The 22,445-nt window shown below is 42.6% G+C and overlaps 1 protein-coding gene across 5 annotated transcripts in view; it reads right to left on the bottom strand.

Moving 5' to 3' along the window:
* LOC134352094 (phosphatidylinositol transfer protein 5-like) overlaps positions 1–19,112 on the bottom strand; it is a 169,406-nt gene extending 150,294 nt beyond the window's left edge. The window contains exons 1-2 of one of the 5 annotated variants that reach the window (XM_063059272.1): positions 18,472–19,112; positions 13,586–13,860 (exon numbers count right to left, since the gene is read on the bottom strand). In XM_063059272.1, the coding sequence (XP_062915342.1) occupies positions 13,586–13,633 (48 nt within the window). In that variant the 5' untranslated portion in view covers positions 13,634–13,860; positions 18,472–19,112. Of the gene's footprint in view, positions 1–13,585; positions 13,861–14,641; positions 14,830–14,853; positions 14,906–15,017; positions 15,151–15,353; positions 15,434–18,471 lie in introns of those variants that run through there. The other 4 variants (XM_063059276.1, XM_063059275.1, XM_063059277.1 and 1 more) reach the window with 4 other exon arrangements.
* Between the last annotated feature and the right edge of the window lie 3,333 nt (positions 19,113–22,445).

Below are 22,445 nucleotides of genomic sequence, written 5' to 3'. Positions count from 1 at the left end.
AGTGACCTGTACAAAAAGAACGGGTTGCACTTGAATCCGAGGGGGACCAATATCCTGGCAGGGAGGTTTGCTAAGGCTATTGGGGAGAGTTTAAACTAGAATCGCTGGGGGGGTGGGAACTAAACTGAAGCAACAGAGGAAGAGGCGGTTGGCTCACAAATAGAGAAAGCTTGTAGACAGTGTGAGAGGGAGGATAGGCAGGTGATTGAGAAGCAATACGCTCAGACTGATAGTTTGATATGTGTCTATTTTAATGCAAGGAGTATCATGAACAAAGCAGTTGAGCTTAGAGCATGGACCAGCACTTGGGGGCTATGATGTTGTGGCCATTACAGGGACTTGGATGGTGCAGGGGAAGGAATGGTTACTTCAAGTGCCAGGCCTTAGATGTTTCAGAAAGGACAGGAAGGGAGGCAAAAGAGGTGGAGACGTGGCTCTGTTGATCAGAGATAGTGTCACGGCCGCAGAAAAGGAGGACGTCATGGAGGGGTTGTCTACGGAGTCTCTGTGGGTGGAAGTCAGAAACAGGAAGGGGTCAATAACTCCACTGGGTGTTTTTTATAGACCCTCCCCCAATGGTAACAGGGACATCGAGGAGATGGAGACAGATTCTGGTAAGAAGTATTAATAACAAGGTTGCTTTGGTGGGAGATTTTAATTTCCCAAATATTGATCGGCATCTCCCTCAAGTGAGCCGTTTAGATGGGGTGGAGTTTGTTAGGCATGTTCAGGAAGTTTTCTTGACACAGTATGTAGATACGCTTACAAGAGGAGAGGCTGTACTTGATTTGGTATTGGGAAATGAACCAGGTCAGGTGTCAGATCTCACAGTGGGAGAGCATTTTGGAGATAGTGATCACAATTCTATCTCCTTTACCATAGCATTGGAGAGGGATAGGGACAGACAAGTTAGGGTAACGTTTAATTGGAATAAAGAGAAATATGAGACTATCAGGCAGGAACTTGGAAGCATATATTGGAAACAGATGTTCTCAGGGAAATGTACCGAAGAAATGCGCCAAATGTTCAGGGGATATTTGCATGGGGTTCTGCATAGGTATGTTCCAATGAGACAGGGAAAGGATGGTAAGGTGCAGGAAGCAATGTGTACACAGGCTTTTGTAAATCTAGTCAAGAAGAAAAGAAGAACTTACGAAAGGTTCAAAAAAAACTAGGTAATGATAGAGATCTGGAAGATTATAAGGCTAGCAGGAAGGAGCTTAAGAATGAAATTAGGAGAGCCAGAAGGGGCCATGAGAAGGTCTTGGCGGACAGGATTAAGGAAAACCCCAAGGCATTTTACAAGTACGTGAAGAGCAGGAGGATAAGGTGCGAGAGAATAGGACCAATCAAGTGTGACAGTGGAAAAGTGTGTATAGAACCAGAGGAGACAGCAGAGGTACTTAATGAATACTTTGCTTCAGTATTCGCTACGGAAAAGGATCTTGGCGATTTTAGAGATGACTTGCAGTGGACTGAAAAGCTTGAGCATGTAGATATTAAGAAAGAGGATGTGCTGGAGCTTTCGGAAAGCATCAAGTTGTTTACGTCACCGGGACCGGACGGGATGTACCTCAGGCTACTGTGAGAAGCGAGGGAGGAGATCGCTGAGCCTCTGGCAATGATCTTTGCATCATCAATGAGGACGGGAGAGGTTCCCGGATTGGAGGGTTGCGGATATTGTTCCCTTATTCAAGAAAGGGAGTAGAGATAGCCCAGGAAATTATAGACTAGTGAGTCTTACTTCAGTAGTTGGTAAGTTGAAGGAAAAGATCCTGACAGGCAGGGTTTATAAACATTTGGAGAGGTATATTATGATTAGGAATAGTCAGCATGGTTTTGTCAAAGGCAGGTCGTGCCTTAATAGCCTGACTGAATTTTTTGAGGATGTGACTAAACACGTTGATGAAAGTAGAGCCGTAGCTGCAGTGTATATGGATTTCAGCAAGGTATTTGATAAGGTACCCCGTGCAAGGCTTATTGAGAAAGTAAGGAGGCATGGGATCCAAGGGGACATTGCTTTTTGGATCTAGAACTGGCTTGCCCACAGAAAGCAAAGAGTGGTTGTAGACGGGTCATACTCTGCATGGAGGTCGGTGACCAGTGGTGTGCCTCAGGGATCTGTTCTGGGACCCCTACTCTTCATGATTTTTATAAATGACCTGAATGAGGAACTGCAGGGATGGGTTAGTAAATTTGCTGATGACACAAAGGTTGGGGGTGTTATGGATAGTGTGGAGGGCTGTCAGAACTTACAGCGGGACATTGATAGGATGCAAGACTGGGCTGAGAAGTGGCAGATGGAGTTCAACCCAGATAAGTGTGAGGTGGTTTATTTTTGTAGGTCAAATATGATGACAGAATATAGCATTAATGATAAGACTCTTGACAGTGCAGAGGATCAGAGGGATCTTGGGGTCCGAGTCCACAGGACACTCAAAGCTGCTGCGCAGGTTGACTCTGTGGTTAAGAAGGCATACGGTGTATTGGCCTTCACCAATGGTGGGATTGAGTTTAGGAGCCGAGAGGTAATGTTGCAGCTGTACAGGACTCTTGTCAGACCCCACTTGGAGTACTGTGCTCAGTTCCGGTCACCTCACTGCAGGAAGGATGTGGAAACCATAAAGGGCGCAGAGGAGATTTACAAGGATGTTGCCTGGATTGGGGAGCATGCCTTATGAGAATAGGCTGAATGAACTCAGCCTTTTCTCCTTGGAGCGACGGAGGATGAGAAGTGACCTGATAGAGGTGTACAAGATGATGAGAGGCATTGATCGTGTGGATAGTCAGAGGCTTTTCCCCAGGGCTGAAATGGCTAGCACGACAGGGCATAGTTTTAAGTTGCTTGGAAGCAGGTACAGAGGAGATGTAAGTTTTTTTTTACACAGAGTGGTGTATGCGTGGAATGGGCTGCCTGCGACGGCGGTTGTGGCGGAAACGATAGGGCCTTTTAAGAGACTACTGGATAGGTACATGGAGCTTACAAAAATAGAGGGCTATGGGTAGGCCTAGATAGTTGTAAGGTAAGGACATGTTCGGCGCAGCTTTGTGGGTAGGTGCTGTAGGTCTTCTTTCTATGAACTCTTCTAGGTAGAGGCAGAGCACATGAAAACACAGTGGAACAGTGTCAGGGTAAGCGTAAAGTGACAGTGCATGGGGGGGGGAGGAATGAAGGGTGCTGAGGGGTTGTCGAGAGGAGTAGCTGATGTGGATTTAGTGGTGATGAAGTGAGTTAATGGGTGGAGGTGTTAGTTAGCCTGACAGCTTGAGAGAAGTGACTGTTTTTGAGTCTGGTGGGCCTGGCATGGCTGACGTGTAGCCTCTTCCCTGATGGGAGTGGGAGAACCAGTGCATAAGCAGGGTAGGTAGGATCCTTCACGATATTGCTGGCCTTTTCCTGCCACCTTTTCTGTACGTGTATATTTAGTATTTGTTAAGTACATCGGGCGCACACTCCTACACAGAAGTGACTAGTGTGTTGTGAATGGAATCTAGTTGCAGAGTAGCTGTATTACAGGTGTATATGATGTTTGGCATCAATAACTGAGAACACACTTCCCACCTGTAATTTGCAGTTTTGCGGGGAGAAAGCAGCAGAGTACGAACACTCCTTAAAAGAGCTAGCAGACACACAATGTCCACAATGGCCTCTATTTTGTGTGTGCAAAGTATACCATTGTCAGAAACCACAACTTCATGACCTTTCCAATGGACTGATAGATATGATAATATGTGTCACTCACTGATCAGCAGAACCGGAATGGGACGCTCTCAAAGTTTACCAACCTGCTGAACTTCAAATCATACATACCAATGACGTCATCTGAATTTCGAACTCGCTGCAAACTCTAGCTTAATACACAGAAAAACCAAAATGAAAACACAATTTCCTTTGGGAGTGCAATATCCGAGGATAGGATTACCTGCACCCCTGTGAACACAATAGCTCAAATTCCAATTCAACAATGGAAAAGTTTCCCCCCCCCCCCATTGTGAATGTGCTTTGAGGATCATTTCACAAGCACACAGGAGATTCTGCAGATGCTGGAAAACTTGAGCTACAGACACAGGATATGGATGGCAGAGTAGTGCCAGCGACCCGGGTTCAATTCCGCCAACGTCTGTAAAGAGTTGGTGTTTCCCCATGACTGCGCGGGTTTACTCCGGGGGGTCCGGTTTCCTCTCACGTTCCAAAGGTATACGGCCTCGTAGGTGAATTAGTCACATGGGTGTAACTGGACAGCACAGACCCGTTGGGCTAGTTGGGCCTGTTACTGTGTTGTGTCTTTAAAGAATTAAAATAGAGAAATAAAAATGCAGGAGGAATTCAACAAGTCAGGCAGCATCTATGGAGCAGAATAAACAGTCAATATTTTGGGCTGGCACCCATCATCAGGACTCATTAACTGAATTCTTGATGAAGTGTTTCAGCCCGAAATATCAACTGCTTATTCTCCTCCATAGATGCTGCCCGACTTGCTGAGTTCCTCCAGCATTTTCACAAGCACGGTTCGAGACTGGGGTCAAAATCAACTCCTATTTCCAGACCGGCTCTGTGTCAAACAAGTGAAGGGTTAATGCAAACAGACCTGCCAAGCATTTGTCATTCCTGACAACCTACTTTGAGAGACCATTTGAAATTAGCAATTGAACCAACAGAATTAAGCTGAACAAAGCAATTAAACAGCACACACACGTAATCATTAGTAAAACCTCAGACCGTTCCCCCTCCTCCAAAACACTCTTCAATATATGACGTAGGTAACTATAAGCATTGTTTGTGAACAGATTGGCCTTGTTACTTTCAAGCTGCTCTTTTGCTGTGTAAACTGAGCATTCAGGCCTCAGGACCACTTTTTTATACGCCAAACAATGAAGCTAATCAGTGTAAATGGAAAATATTTTATGAAAGTGAAGCAAAAGGGGAGGTAGATAAAGCTGTTTGCCACTCTTGGGGAGAAGGCAGAACCTCACACCTACAGACTTCAGCAGAAACAATAGCAGCATTTCTGTAGAGGCAAGCCCGAGCTACTAAATTTGCCTTAAATAGCAACATTAATTGGTGACAGTGCGGTCAGAAATCAGCACTCATCAGCACAGCACCGAATGAAGTGATTATGATCATTCTCTTTCAAGATGCTTACCACTGCAGCCATGAAAGCCTCCCATCCATCCATAGGCACCAACAACTCTCTGGCAATTTTTTTTTGTGTGCACATCACAATCCGGACTCTACACTACCAACACAACTTGTCTCCTTTCTCAACAACAGAGTGAGTCACCTGAGCTTGAGGCTCAACTGTGGGTGCATTGTCACAATCTCCCCTATCGGTATGGTAGCTTTACAGCGCTGGTGATCGGGGTACAATTTACACCGCTGTCTATACGGAATTTGTACTTTCTCCCCGTGGCCGCGTGTGTTTCCTCCGGACGCTCCAGTTCCAAAGGAGTACGGGTTGGTAAGGGTCAGTACGTGGTAGACGTGCTTTGTTGGTGACGGAAGCAGGGAGACACTTTTGGGCTGTCCCCTACCCCCTGCACATCCTCAGACTGTGATGGCTGTTGAAACAAAGAGATAAAATTTTATGGCCCCCCCCCCCGCCCATGGAACGTGTGGTTGTCTCTGAGTCCTCTGGCTTCCTCTCACAGTCTAAAGGTGTACCAGCTAGGTTAATTGGTCATTGCAAATTATCCCGTGACTAGGTTAGTGTAGCAGCCAGCGTTAATTGGGGCTGTCAGTGCCTGTAGAAGGGCCAGAAGGGTCTATTCTGTGTTGTATCTCTAACGAAGAGTCTTCGACCTGAAAAGTTAATGATGTATCTCTTTCATCAGATGCTGCCTCACTTGCTGAGCATTCCCAGCATTTTCTGGTCTTGTTCTGTGGTTACCAAGAGAGAGGAGATTGATTATAAGGGACAGCAGCCTGGGACTCATCTCCCTGCACCCCAAATCACTCACAACGTACAATGAAGTAACCCCTACTGCTGCCATCAGGTAGAAGGTTCAGGAGCCAAAGGACTCACACCACCAGGTTCAAGAACAGTTACTACCCCTCAGCCATCAGGCTCCTGAACAAAAGGGGTTAACTACACTCATTCTACTTCTGTTGTTCCCACACCAATAGTCTCACTTTAAAGGCTCTTTATCTTGTTATTTTATGCTCGTTATTTATTGCTATTTATTTATATCTGCATTTGCACAGTTTGTTTACAGGGAACAGTAACTGATGTTTACTTATTACAGTTACTCTTCTACAGATGTGCTCAGTATGCCTGCAGGAAAAAGAATCTCAGGGTTGTATGTGGTGACTTCGATAATGAATTTTGCTTTGAACTTTGAACTACTTGCTTGGATGATTACACCAGCATTAATATGCAAGAAGCTTAATAACATTCAGAATAATACAGGACGACGAAGGGCTGGGAATGACAGACCAGAAGTGGTGCAGCAACGCCACGTAGATGTACGTGTATTTGGACAGATTCAGATCAACTGTAATCTCCCCAAGCAAGTACCCTGTTGTTACACACCCCAACAACCACACTGAGCATTAACCAATGTAAACTACAGATGTACCATGGGGAGCATTCTGAGAGGCTGCATCACTGTCTGGTATGGTGGTGGGGCGGTGGGGGGGAGCTACTGCACAGGACTGAAAGAAGCTACAGAAAGTTGCAGACTTAGTCATCTCCATCTTGGGTACTGGCCTCCGTAGTATCCAAGACACTTTCAAGGAGTGGTGCCTCAGAAAGGTAACACACAGAGCATGCCCTCCTCTCATTCCTTCCCTCTGTTATCTGACATGGAAACCATGAACACTACCTCACTTTTTTAACATATATTATTTCTGTTTTTGCACTACTTTAATCTATTCAATATATGTATACATATTTACTGGAATTGATTTACTCATATGTTTTTGTCTTCTTTCTATATTGTCATGGATTGCATTGAACCGCTGCTGCTAAGTTAACAAATTTCATGACACATATCAGTGATAAAAAAAACCTGATTCTGATGAACACTTGTGGCCAACAGATGCTAAAATGTTGAGAATGGGAGAAAGAGTTGATAGATACTTGTCTAACATCACGTTAACCACACCAAGCTGGCTCTCCCTCCTCCCCTCTCTTCATCAGTATCTAAACAGTGACCTGCCCATTGAGAGTTGGAGCACTTTTTCACGGGCTGATGGAGAAAAGTTACTGCAGAGAAAGAGGAAATTTGTCCCAATGATTCTAAATAAATGAAATTGTGTTTTTGTTTTATTCAGGATAGGCACAGCTGAATGCATGGACACCATTCACAGTATTTCTCAGTACCCAAAAAGGACAAATGATGGAAGGAGCCCAATAAACCTTGGATTCAGAGAAAAGAGCAGAAACTCAAGGAACACAAGAACAGAGCTGCTCTGGCAGGAGTTATTTGGGTTCTGTCCAACCCCACACAGCCTCAACTTTACACAGGGTGTAACACAGAAGATAATACTGCAACAGCTAGACATCACAAGCCAAATAAATTATCTTTTGGTACACACACACGCATGTACAAAAGATTAGACAATGACGAAAGCCGTCGATTACATGGACTCAACATCTTGATATGTCGTTAATGCTGTGGTCCAGCAGTTTACTGTTGGCACATTCCTTCAGAGTGAGTTGTAGCACAATAGTTTGCAATTATTAACAATAACAACTTATTTAAAGAGCACTTTTTATACATATTATTTAATTCAAGGTGCTTAACAATGGGATAAGTGCAAACATGAAAGTAAAACACAAAAATGATATTCGTTAAAAGCAAGGTTAAGTAAATAGGTTATGAGTTGATGTTTAATAGTGTCAACTGAATTTGCATCCCTGATAGTTTTGGGTACTGAGTTCCACAGTTTAGGAGTGTAGTTCAAAAAAGATGACCTGGCGATTATCTTTTGAGTGAGATTGTTTAAATTTTTAACATACGATTCATGTGAATGCTACAACAGTTTGGAATGGGTTGTGTTCTTGAGCGGGTCAGAGGCTGAGGGGAGACCTGATAGAAGGGGATAGTTTAAAGGATTGACACAAGAGATTCTGCAGATGCTGGAAATCCAGAGTTAAGCGCGTGCGCACACATACACACACACACACACAATGCTGGAGGAATTCACCAGGTCAAGTAACATCTATGGAGAGGAATAATTAGTCACATTTCAGGCCAAGACTCTTCATCAGCACTCAGGAAGGGTCCAGTCTCAAAATATAGACTGTTTATTCTTCTCTGTAGATGCTGCCTGACCTGCTGAGTCCCACCAGCATTGTGTAAAAGTCTAAAGATGTGTTGGGCAAGTTTTTTTTTCCCCAATACAGAGTGGTATGGGCTACCGGGGGGTACTTGTGGGAGCAGACACAACAGAGGTGTCTAATAAGGATTTTAAATAGGCACATGAATATGTATGGAATAGAGGGATATCAATCACATGCAGACAGAAAAGATTTAGAATAATTTGGCATCATGCTCAGTGCAGAACTTGTGACCTGTTCCTGTGCAATATTGTTCTATGTCTTAACACAGAGAAAGGCGATTCAGCCCTAAGCACTAAGGCTAGCAAAATCATTTGTATTTTATTATTTCTATGCAGCTGACCCACCGTGAAGGCTCCTTCATGACTCACCATCTACCTGATGCTCAACCTGAGTAACACTTGCAAATGAGTGTGGGTGGCAACCAGCCCACGCCCTAGATCCTTCACTGACAGCTGCGGGCACAGCTCTCTAGCCTTGGAAATTCCACATACCCACGTTCCTCCCTTGAAGTTTGCTGATTTCCTTTTCTGTCTGCATCCCCTTGAGCACAGGCTGTTGAACCCCATTCCCCATCTTACCATGTTGTGCATGCAGTAAAACACATCAACGTTGACTACACCACTCCTGAGCCAATATTGGAGTGCAGACCAATAATTCATTTTATTAAAATATATATACTGTTGTCTTCTTAATCATGTGCAAGATTAAGTAAAATATATCAGAAGATGAAAAAAAAATCACTGCTGGAGAGATTACAAGTCAGAGAACCATTTTAATAAAACAGAGAAAAGTCAAATCAAAATCTTAATTATATATATTGCACACTGTGCCCTAATTTTAAATATGCAAAATCCAAAATTGTTTGCCATTTCATGAAATTTTCATGACAGAAATTTAGCAATGTAATTGGTATTATAAGTTTAATGATTTATTAAATATTGTAAACTATAAGTGCCCTGATTGATTTTACATGGAACAAATGAACATAAATATCTCAAAAAGTGATGTTTTGGGATCTAAATTTAATTATGCTCAATTAAGTTTCAGAAAGTAATTATATTACTAAAGTTTGAATCTCATGCACTAGAGTCCATTCATTATATTCCAATGGATAAAATTATATTTCATAAATGCTATATAAATTGTATATTATTTTGATTATCTATATACAGTTATTATAAGATTACTTAGCTGAGTCTTTAGTGAGGATGATTCTGAAATTCCCTGTTATTTCCAGCAGAACTTCCCAGAGGAGATACAACATCTACAGTATATGCATTCAGACAGCACCTTCAACATAAAGCCTCCCAAGATACTCCAGAGGGATCAGCAGGAAAACTTGGCAATGAGATGCATAAAATGGAATGGTCAAAAATACAATTGTTAAGTGGAGTCTTAAGAGAAGAGATGGGAGGATGAAGAAGACAATAAAATTTGTGGAAGGGATTCCAGAGCTGTGGATCTAGGCATGACTGCCTGTGAAGATCAGGGATGCATGACAGGCCAGCAGTGGAGGAGGGTAGGAGGGTCGAGGTCTCAAATGGCTGACAAATTGGAAGAGCCAGGGAGGGGTGTAGGCACAGAATGACTGGAAAACAAGGAGAATTCTGTGAACCAAAGTAGTCAATTCACATTGGCCAATAGAAATGAGTATACGCTTCCTTGCGTCGTTGCTCCCTTCAGACTCAGACTAACCACACCTGACATGGGCAAGGACTACAATGCATGGGCAGTAACAGGGCAGTTTAACTGGTGATCTTAAATACAGAACTCCAAAGGTCATTCAATAACTTGGGATATGTTTTGATGTTGGACAAGGGCACTGACACATACTGAAGAATACAGAGTGCATGAATAAGGGCTTCGTATGCTTAATGCAGCTCAGTTTTGTACGAACAGAGCGTGGGTACCAGTCTGTGCTGTGGTATGCAACTTATAGTTAAAGCCTTCTGGACATGAGTATCCCATGCAGTAGAATTCCTCTTTGATGTCAGCAGTAGACATTAAAATTATGTGTAGTTAAAGAGGATACCTTCAATAGGCATGATCCATCATTAAACGTCCCCTGACCACAGTACATGCCCTCTTCTCATTACAACCATCAGGAAGGAGGTACAGGAGTCTGAAGATGCACATTCAATATCTTTTGTATTTCGCAACATTCTCTGTAAACTCTAGAGCAGGGTTTCCCACCCTTCCTAAGCCATGGACCCTTATCATTATCCGAGAGGACTGTGAATCCCAGGTTTGGAACCCCTGCTCTAGGGACTGTTGTGCATGAAAATCCCAGGAGATCCACAGTTTTGGAGACACTCTAACCACCCCGTCTGGCACCAACAATCATTACACTTACAAACAAGAGAATCTGCAGATGCTTGAAGTCCAAGCAACTCACACAAAATGCTGGAGGCAAGTTCACTCAGATTACATTTCATCCCCATACTGATGTTTGGTCTGAACAACTACTGAACGTCTTGACCACGTTTACATGTTTTTTGCTTTAAGTTGCTTTCACATGATTGGCTGATTAAATATTTGCATTAGCAAGGTATACAGGTGTACCTAATAAAGTGGCCACTGTACATTGCCTGGAGTAGAAACATTCTTGAAGAAGGAAGAAAACAAGTACCACTTAAATGCAACACTCTCTGCACAGACACATTATACAGTCAAACTCATTACATCCAAATTTTATCTGAAAGAGGAAGGTTATGACATAACCTAAACTCTGTAGTAGGGGAAATATTCCACTGCTTAATCATCACTCTTTGTCATCAGTATTGCCTTACAGAATCAACCACAGAACTTATATTTAGAAAAAACATACAGAAGATTTGGAACTTTGTACGTTGGGCCATTACAGTGAATTATGCATCAAACTGTGCATTGTGCCAGGCCAATCAGCCCGTCCAAACTTTTCCAGCATTTATGCTCAACTCAACCAGTTCTATTCACTGCATCCTCTCCATCACAATCTTGTTTGTTTATCCAGCCTGTAAAATGTTCATCTCAGTCACTCCCAATGACAATGAGTTCTCACCAGCCTCCGTGAAGAAATTTTATTTAATCCCTTACTGGACTTATTAATGATTATCTTACATTTATGGCCCCAATACAGACAGAACGTCTTGTCCCTTTCGGCACAATGCTCCAAAGTAATCCATCCCAGCCAGGAATTTAACAAACCCATAACATAGAGAGTAAGTTAATTCCCTGCTGCTTCTACTCTAGTGAGGTAACTAGACTGGGCTGAACTTGTAAGATAGTGAGGTTACCTTCATACTTCAGTAAGGTAGCTAAATTGGATCATATTTGTAGACCGTAACAAAATAGCCAGACAGGGTCAAACATTTAAGTTGTAGTACCATAATGGCATTAGTAAACAAATTTCTTTTAAGAAAGGCTAAAAAATTATTATCTGAATTTTTAAAAATCTTTGGTCTGGTACAATATCACCTGAAACATTTTTTTTATTCAGCATTAACAACAGAGATTCATGATCGCTTCCTGATAGTAACTTATAGTAACTTATAAAATTATAAGGGACACAAATAGGATAGATAGTCTTTTTTCCCAGGAGAGTAATGTCAAATCATAAAGGGCACAGATTTAAAGAGAAGTTTTGAGGGAAGTTTAAAGGAGATGGTGCAGGGAAGTTTCTTCTTACACAGAAAGAACTAGAACGTGCTGCTAGGGGAAGTGATACACGCAGATAACCACAAGGGCACTTCAGGCAAGCATGCAAATATGCAGGGACTGGAGGGACCACATACAGGCAGATGGGGTTAGTTTAATTTCAAGGATCAATTTTATTCACCATATACCTTTACATGCATTAGGAATTTGCTGAGGTGTGTTGGCGCGACATACTACAAAACATAACAACGTTCAACAATTACAACAATAAAGAGTTATATAAAAAATAAACTTAGAAATATAGATATGGAATAAAATGGGCACAAATACATAAATACCATCATGCATTCCAGAAGATGGCGAGGTGCTCGGATGCAGCAGCTTCCACGGGGCCAATCAAAGGTGCTATTGTCTTTTTTGAACTTTCTTTTATAATGGCAAGTCCCTAGTTAAAGTACTGCACATCCACCCCATCGCCGACTAGCTCATTGACGGAGAAATTAAAGGAGCTGGATGGTGTGGATCGTGCTGCTGGCTGCGTCAGAGAGGCTTTGGAGTGGATGCACGAAGGTGGTGTGCAGTCTAACAGCAAGTGATCATCTTAGTCACTTCTCTTGTGATCACATTACCCTGTTGGATGTTGTTAATGTGGAACGCAGCAAGCCCGGTTGTCTGGTTTACTGGCGAATGGCAGGGCCGGACAGTGGGGTCTCAGTCAGAGCGAGGGCTAGGACGCAAGCCACAGTATCACCCATTTGCAGCTGCCCAGGAGAGAAGCGTCAGAGTCAGTACGCTCCACCAGACTGCCAAAGGCGGTATTGCGCAGTGTACACACTGGAGTCAGTGCTGACTCCCGCATTTGCCCGGCAGAAGACAAGATGTATTGTGTTTTACTGCACACTGCTGTAACATTCATGGACTTGGACTATTTTTTGTGTCACTATATTTTATTGTTGTCTTATATGTGCTATGTGTGCCTTGTGCTGTGTATGACTGTTAGTATTGTGTTTTGCACCTTGGCCCCGTAATAACGCCGTTTCCTTTGGCTATATACATGGGTGTTCGTGTATAGTTGAAAGACAATTAAATTAGAACTTGAACAGCAATGTAACCAACATATAAAAAGTAGTTTTAAAGTGTTTACAGTGCAGTGATTGAGGTAATAGAGGGGTGGGGTTGGCTAACTAGAATGATTGATCAGATTAAATGTCTGGGGGAAGAAATTTTTAAAATGGTGTGAAGTTTCTGTTTTAATAGCCCTATCACACTTTGCAAAACAGAGCTTCTGGAAAATGCAGGTTACTGGGTGGGTGCTGTCCACCTCTTTGTCCTGGACACATAATTTGACATCGCATTCAGCACAAACATAGTGAACTGAAGTGTTGCACTGTGCCGTGTTGTCCTTAACTGAAATGAGTTCCACTGACTTCCATAGTCACCCCCAAAGAGACAGATTAGTATAATTCATGTGCCTGTGTGTACACAGCATTTCTAAGTAATCCATTTCAAATGAAAAATCAAACACTTTCAGCCTATCCTTAAATGCAAATAACAAGAATAGTTTCAATTTTTTTCACCCTCAAAGTTCACAAGTAAATTCTAAATTCTCATCCCAAGACTATACAGGAAGTTATAACCATATAGTGATAATTGGAACCACTAACCTCTTCCACAGTGAGAGGCATGCAGATCCTGTATTCTTTCAGTAACATAGTGGTGTGTCAGTCTGGGAGGAATAGAAAGTTGTTGAAGGCACTCTTAGAGGATCACTTCTGAAACCACTGTTGCTTAACTGATGTCATGCATTTAGTCCCGTCAACCACTTGATGGGTTTTTAAAAAATCAGCCGTGCTGGGTCTACAGTCACGCGGCGGCGAAATGCTGCAGCAAACCTCAACCCCGTGGGACGCGGGGTTTAAAAGTTCAGCTTTTTGTTATTCTGCAGAAAGAGGGAAAAGAAGAACACAAGCCGATTTAAAATAGGTAACTGACCTCACAAAAAAAAAGTGTATTTAAAGTAAAACTAGAGAAAATGGCAACGCTATATTGTAATGCAACTGCTGAAGTAAACAAACCAAGTCGGCAGTAAGGGTTAGATAAATCATCTTTTGGTAAAGGTCAGGAATCAGTTCTTGAGAGCGGCACAATGACGCAATAACAGCGAAGCTTTGAAGCGGTAAACACTCGTGCTCTAAACGTCTATAGCAAAGTTACCAGCCCAACACTTTCCCGCAGGCCAGATCTCCAGCGCGCTCAATGGATTACACATTTTACTGAAGCAAATGTGTGAAATATTAGCGGTCGATATTTTGGAAAATGCAACATAGATGTAGCCGCCCTGGGGATGAACTAAAAGGTTTGCTCTTTCCTCACTCAGATCAATCTTTTCAGTTCAATTCAAAACTCTGCGAAAAAGTCATCTAAAACACACGCGCACACAAATGCTGGAGGAACTCAGCAGGTCCGGCAGCATGTGTGAGAAGGAATAAACAGTCGACATTTCGAGCCGAGACCCTTCATCGGGACTCGTCAGCACAGAATCCCATGTTTTTTTTAAATCCCGAGGAATAAAAAAGAGAAATATTTTAATAAAAGATTATTTTTAAATCGCTAGCTTTTTTTTTGCTGTTTTGGTCTGTGGACAGTCTAATCATAAATAGGAATAGAATGGTTCAGTTGGAACAATTTTATTTCCAACAATACTGAGTTTACTTAAGTACCTGTTTTATTTTCCATTCCGTCTTTTAACACCGACCTATCAAGTTTTATTTTCTGTGTACAAACGTGTACAGGAATTTAAGTGTGACGAGTGTCAGAAGTCCATGTCAAACGTGTTTAGTGATGATCGGCCACCCCCTACTTCGTCTCCACACCCTCAACTCCCGTTTGTACTTGAACGAGTTTGTATTTGAGAGTTTACCGAAATGAGTACCAGTTTGAATAGTTTCAATGACTCCCGCTGCCAGCTGCCCTCAACTTTCCCGCCGCTCCCGACACCAGCATCTCAGTGGAAGGCATTGCGTCCTCGAGCACTCACAACGGCGCGCCCCGTGAACCCGACCCGACCCGCCCCGGCTCCTTTCCCGCACCCCGTACCAAGGTGCAATTCTGTCAGCGTCCACTCTGCCGCTCGGCAAACATCAGCAACACCGTGAAAGCTGAAACGTTTAAGGGTAAACTGGTTCACTCAGAGGGTGGCGAGCGTGTGGATCGAGCTGCCAGCGGAAGCGGTGGACGCGGGTCCGATTTCAACACGAGAGAATTGGGTAGGTACATGGATGGCAGGGGTCCGGGTGCAGGTGGGTGGGCCTAGGCAGAATAATAGTTAGGGAGTGATTAGATGGGCTGAACGGCCTGTTTCTCCGCTGTATGACTACAACAGTGGTCAACTGTACTCCCTTCGAACCTTGTGCCCACTGGAACCAAACTCACAGGAGCGGTGGAGGGGGGAGGGAGCGTCGTTTCAACCTAGCCGGCGGCCCAAACCAGTGTTTACGTCTCGACACGAAAACACTCCTCTTTATTTAAACCCTAATCCCGCCCGCTGCTGAAAGTATCAATGTCTCGCCACGTTTATTCATGAATGGTCAGGATTAAATCTAAAGAGCAACGGCTAGAAGGGAAATACAAACTCGTTCATTCTATGCACTCATACAATAGTTTGTTCAACAATTAAATCTAAAGTTTTTCCGTCACATTTAGAATCATTTGTAGCTGTTTAGTATTTGCTGTCAAATATTTATGTACTAAGATTTACAACAGCATTTCTGCAGTTCTAAATTTTACAACAGAAAAAATAAACAAAAAATCGTGATTTATTCGGGTTTTGAAGTCCCATTCAATGGAGAATACAACAATGCTCTCTTTATCAAAAAAAAACATGACTTTAAAACATGCTAAATTGTATAATGTCTCACTACACACTCTGGGATAGCCTCTCACGTTTTATGAAGGAAAGAATTTCACTGCTTAGTACCCAGTTTACATCACTGCACACTGAGTTCTGTCAGCGACCAACGCTAGCAACTCCCTTCCTTAACCACTCAACTTGCCAACACAAAAATTCCCGAGTACCAAAAACATAACAAATCAGTGGAATTTTTCAGTGAATGGTCGACCTGTTCTTAGAAAAGGTCATTGACCTGAATTGATAAAACTGTTCCTCTTGCCATAGAAGCTAACGAATCTGCTGAATGTTTGCAGCATTTTCCCTTCCTCAGTTAATATATATCTTACAATGGTGCAGTTTTACCTCAGAGAAGCAACCAGAAGCATTTACTGGGCATTGACATTCTAAAATAAATTACACACACAATTATCTAAACAAAGATATATCTTCAGTCAAAGTAAATTTATTATCAAAGTACCTATATGTCACCACATGCTACCTTGAGATTTATTTTCTTTCAGGCATTTACAGTAAAATAACAGAATTTATGAACAATTACACTTAAACATGAAAGGCTTCTATTGAGTGGATGTGGAGGGGATGTTTCCTACAGTGGGAGATTCTGGGATCAGAGGGCACAGCCTCAGAATACAAGGATGTCTCTATAGGACAGAGATAAGGAATTTTTTTAGCCAAATGGTGGTGAATCTGTGGAATTCATTTCCACAGACAAATGTGTAGGCCAAGTCATTGGATAAATTTAAAGTGGAGGTTCATAGGTTTGACCCGGATCTGGGCCGTACCCTCCAAATATCCGGACCTGCCTCTCGGTTTTTTTCCACTACCTTACTTTCCATTTTATATTTATGATTTGTAATTTAAATTTTTAATATTTACTATCGATTTGTACTCCAGGGAGCGGGAAGCGCAGAATCAAATATCCCTGTGATGATTGTACGTTCTAGTATCAATTGTTTGGCGACAATAAGGTATAAAGTAGTCATGGCATCAAAGTTATGGGGAGAAGGCAGGAGAATGGTTTAAAGTGAAAATAGATCAGCCATGATGAAACAGCTAGGCACACTCGATGGGCCAAATGGCCTAATCCTGTTCGAATGTCTTATGGTCTAAAGAAAGTCTGGCATTGGAGGCACAGGAGAGTGCAGATGCTGGAATCTGGAGCTACCAAGAAAAACTGCTGGGTGAACTCAGCAGTCCAAGCAACATCTGTGGTGGCAAACAGATGGTGACTATTTCAGTTCAAGAGCCTACTTTTATGTATTCTTTGTCCGAGTATCATAAACATGAGGCAATTTAAATACTGTGCAGGGTTAACTGCAAGATGGAGGTTTTCTCCCCCTTAAACTATCTCTGTCTGGAAATACTTAACTCCACTGCAGTTCTGTGGGCTCCCGGATGTGGCCAATCTGGGATGCATAATCTCCGCTATAAATGGAACAGGAGGTGTGAGGTGGAACGGATGGCTGAACGTGGCTGCTCCTTCTATTGTGTACAGTTGGCTTCTGACGGAAGAGCTCCAAGTTCTCAGTCCCATCCTGAATGCTCCTTCTCCATTTTGGATGATCATGAACTAGGGAATCCTGTGAGGTCGGGGCGGGGGGGGGGGGGCACTCACATCCATGAATGCTTTCCTCCGGCCAACTGTTAATCTCTTACCACAAATCTGCATACAACAGAATGGCCGCTTCAGCAGAACGGTGTTGGGCATATGGAGGATGTGACCTGTCCGTTGCCGCCAAATTAAATCCGGACGGCCTCAAGGCGGGAGATGTTGACTTGGGAGAGGTTGTTTACTTTGGGTCACTCATTCTGCCAGTAAACTTGGGTCATTTAAAGAAACAACATTAGTGTATAAATGTGCAGATGCATCCGAGACACACATTAAATGTGGATAGATATTTCATCCATTCGAATAGCTTATGTGTAACATTACATGAACGTGCAGACATAACAGTTAAAAGGACAACTTAGGAACTTCATGCGTTTATAAAAAGCAGGGATGACATAAATTATCGTTATTTATGAAGTAACTAAGAGCATATAAAATTATGCATGCGTCTATGGAGATGCATATTTTGACAACCTGGGTATTGCGCACGCCGTGCTCACACACACACGTTTATATAAAACAATGGCATAGATTATCGATATTTATAAAATAACTATCAGCATGTAATAGTGTGCATGGGTCTATGGAGATGTATACATAGACAACTTAGGTATCACACACACGTTTATATAAAAACATATGACATAAATAATCGATATTTATGAAATACAAGCATGTAATAGTTTGCATGTGTCTGTGGAGATGTGTGCATGTGCCTGCTGTCATCCCTGTATCACTTAAGCTGCTGGAGTTGCCTCAGTTGTACGATCTCAGACACAATGCTTTGCATCTTCAGTTAACAGCCAGACAACGTACCTAAGGACTGCCTAGCTCATACAGAAAACCCCCACGCGATATCCACAAAAAAGAGCCTTAAGAGCGTCGTAACTACACGCACAGCAAAGTCACGGTCACATTGTTCAATAATGCGCTTTGAAAAGATAAACTAAAACGGCCTGAAATAATTAAATACAATATCCAAATACTGCCCACGCTGCGAACAAAGCACGAGTGAACCGCAGTTAATTTACCAGAAAGTGCGTCCTTCGGATAAACCTGCAGCATTGGGAAACTTCACCCTCGCTCTCCTGCCTCTCTCGGAGTCTCTCGCTTGTGTGCGGCGAACAGAAGTCTCGGGGAACCGACGCACGGATCGGAGAATTAAATATACCAAAAAAAGAGAGAAAGAACTAAAGTGATGCTTTTAGTTTGCACACTCAAAGATGCATGCTCAGGCTCGGCAAATATTGCCCTTCCGGCAGTGCGGAAACTTTCTCACTGGGTTAGACAGGCCATCAGCTTGCATTCTTTACGATTCACTCCGTGTTCTGAGCCTCAATCCCCGAGCTGTGTTGAGAGTGGCCGCACCGTTGCGTCCTCCGGCTCTGTTCAACTCTCCATGGTTGAACAGCGTTGCTCTTGACTCTTTAACTCTTCCCCTGCCTTTATATCTATTGATTTCTCTTTCTTTCTTTCTCTCTCTCTCTCTCTCTCTGTGTCGCTCTCCCTTCAGCAACGTGACTGAAACCCCCAACTTCTCGACGATTCCTTTTCCTCCACTCTCAGGACCCGTTGTGGGATGTCGAGAAAGAGCCTGCTGGCAAAGCAAAGGGTAATAAAAAAGGGAAAAAAACCCTTCAGAGGTTTAACAATGCGGTCCCCGGGACTGGGGTGTAGCATTTTGCTTTTAAGGATGCACACTCCTACCTCCTGCAGGAAATATTCTGCAATTGCAGATTCCGGGTGACCCAAAGCTGCAAAATCAATGTGCCTCAAACTGAAACCCCGCTCCTGGGACACACCGAGGGTCTATTTGCATAGTTTGCTCTTAAAGAAATTAAAATTAGGGTACAGTCCAATTAACTAGGCCGGTTTTGCATTGGAGGTTTGCATATTCAAATATGCCAAGTATGTAGAACGCTCACTGTGAACAAAGTCTTTTAAAGCCGATAAACAAAATGCTTGAGGGAGAAAAAAGTTTGGACAGCATCTGCCGAGCAAAAAAAAACAGTTAAATGTTGAGGTTGATAAACCTTTTAATTCAGGTCTGTTGAAGAATCTCAGCCTAAAATGTCGGCTCTTTATTCAACTCCATAGATGCTGCCTGACCTGCTGCCACTCTATTTATGTTCAAATTCAGTATAAGAGATATTATATTTCTGCTGAAAGGTTATTGGTCTGACAAGTTAGGTCCGTTTCTCTTTCCACAGATGCTGCCTGATGTGATGAATAATTCCAGTATTTGCACTTGTTTTTAAATCTTGCAGTTTTCTGGCCAGTCGAGCAAATTAACTGTGGTAAGCCATGTATATATGTTGTAACTCGGTTACCTGTCTGGACACATCCCTCTGCTGACTGCCCCTGTGGCTCCTCCCACAGAGTCCTGTATAAAGGTGTTCGCCTTGCCCCTCCCCCTCAGTCCGGGGGCAGACACTCACTGTGGAGGTCGTATTGTACAGCGAATAAAAGTCTTTCAGTATTTTACCAAACCTCAGTCTTTTGGAGTAATTGAAGGTGCTTCATTAGCATTCCCCCCCCCCATGTTCTTTTTATAAGAAACCCAACAAAATCAAATAAAAGATTGAAAAGATAAAATGAAATGGATGATGCAAGCCTGGGATCTTAAAGGAAAGAAAACTGCAGATGCTGGAAATATGAGATGAAAACAAAAAGAAATAATGGAAACACTCAGCTGGTCAGTCAGCATCTGTGGAATGAGAAACAGAGTCAGCATTTCAGGTTGGAGACCTTTTGTCATAAACACCCAAAATATTATCTCTCTGTTTCTTTTTTATCTATTCTAAGTAGATATATTTCTATTTTTATATCTATTGCTAGTAGATATATTTCATCCATTTGTTTTAATCTTTTCAATCTGTTTTTTTTTTGTTTAGGGTGCTTCCTTAAAAATATTTAATGGGTACTGGCCCCTGTAGTATCCAGGACATCTTCAAGGAGTGGTGCCTTAGGAAGGCGGTGTCCATCGTTAGAGATCCCCAGCACCCAGGGCATGCCCTCTTCGTACTGTCACCATCAGGTAGGAGGTACAGAAGCATGAAGGCACACACTCAGTGATTCAGGAACAGCTTCTTCCCCTCTGCTATCCAATTTCTAAATGGATATTGAACCCATGAACACTACCTCACTACTTTTTATTTCTGTTACTTTGTACTACCTATTTCAACTTAACTATTTAATAGACATATATATACACTTAATGTAACTCAGTTTTTTTCTCTATATTTATTATGTATTGCACTGCTACCGTAAAATTATCAAACTTCATGACCTATGCCCCTATGCCAGTGGTATTAGATCTGATTCTGATTCAGATTCTGAAAAAAAACATGCCATATCTGCAGGAGAGTAAACAGAGTTAATGCTTCAAGTACTTGTGTCAAAGGGTTTCCAACATGAAATGCTGACTCCGTTTCTCTTTCCATAGGTCCTGCCTGACCAGCTAAGTGTTTCCCAGCAATTTCTGTGGGTTTATAAGTGTAGTGGTTTAAAGAAGAGAAATTGGCGATATACTAACTACAGTAGTACATTGTAGTTAGTACATAACAAGTACACACACTTTGAAGAAGAGATGGCAAGTTGCATTTGAATATTTTTGTTAAAGTTTTACTTTTCAATGATTTAAAATGGGCCAATATACCGTGCTATAAATAATTTCTTGCAATTAACTATTCCTCTGGATCTGGAGGCTTATACCACTGATAACACAGTTTCCCTATTTATTGCATCAAAACCCCTCCAGAACATAGAACTGTGCAATACAGTACAGGCCTTTCAGCCCACAGTGTTGCACTGACCTTATCCATGATCAATCTAATCTTTCTCTCTTATGCAGACCGTGACCCTCCAATTCTCATACACCCACATGCCTATCGAAGAATTTCTTAAACGTCCCTAATGTATCAGCCTCTACCACCACTCCTGGCAGTGAGTTTCAGGCTCCCACCACTCTCTGTGTAAAAATTAACTCTGTCACCTCCACTAAATTTCTCTCCATTCACCTTAAATGGATGTCCTGTCGCATTGCCCCCCCATGGGCACCCTAGGATAAAGGCACTGGCTGACTACTCTGTCTATGCCTCTCATAATCTTATACACCTCCATCAAGTGCCATTCATCCTCCTTCATTTCAAAGTGTAAAGCACTAGCTTGCTCTAACTTTCCTCATTGGTCATGTTCTCCAATTCAGGCAGCATCCTGATAAATCTCCTCTGCACCCTCCCCACAGCTTCCACATCCATATAACGAGGTTCCAGAAATGAGCACAATACTCCTAGTGTGGTCAAACCAGAGTTTCATAGAGCTCCGACATAACTTCTCTGTGCTTGAGTTCAATCCCTTGACTAATGAAAGACAACGCGCCACTGACCTTGTTAGTCACCCTATCAACGTGCTCCATAGGTGATGTCTAACCTTCCGAGTTTCTCCAGCATTTTCGTGTGTTGCACTAGCAACTTGCATGGCAACTTCGAGATATCTGTGGAATTGAACCCCAAGATACTTCTGTTCCTCAACAATGCTAAGAATCCTATCATTATCCTACTCCTCCACCTTGAAGTTTGATCTTTCAAGGTTGAACGCCACCTGCCATTTTTCTGCCCATCTCTGCATCCTGTCAATGTCCCACTGTAATCTATGACAACCTTCTACACTGTCCACAGCTCCACCAACCTTCATGTCATCTGCAAACTTGCTAACCCACCCTTCAACTTCGTCATCCAAATCATTTATAAAAATCAAAAAGAATAGGCAATCCAGAACAGCTACCTGTGGAATGCCACTGGTCAGTGACCTCCAGGCAGGATACGTTTCATCTGCTGCCACCCTCTACCTTCTGTGGGCAAGCCAATTCTGAATCCACGCTACCAAGTTTCCATGGATCTCTTGCCTTTGAATATTTCTTTCAACTCTCTCTTAAGCTTTCACACTCTAAGAATACACCCGATTCTCAATCCCATTCTTCTATGTGATGACACAGAAATATTGA

Source organism: Mobula hypostoma, chromosome 9 (genome assembly GCF_963921235.1).
Source record: "Mobula hypostoma chromosome 9, sMobHyp1.1, whole genome shotgun sequence".
NCBI classification, from domain to species: Eukaryota; Metazoa; Chordata; class Chondrichthyes; order Myliobatiformes; family Myliobatidae; genus Mobula; species Mobula hypostoma.
The sequence above is the reverse complement of the archived record's forward strand: the minus strand, read 5'-3'. Positions and strand labels throughout refer to the sequence as shown.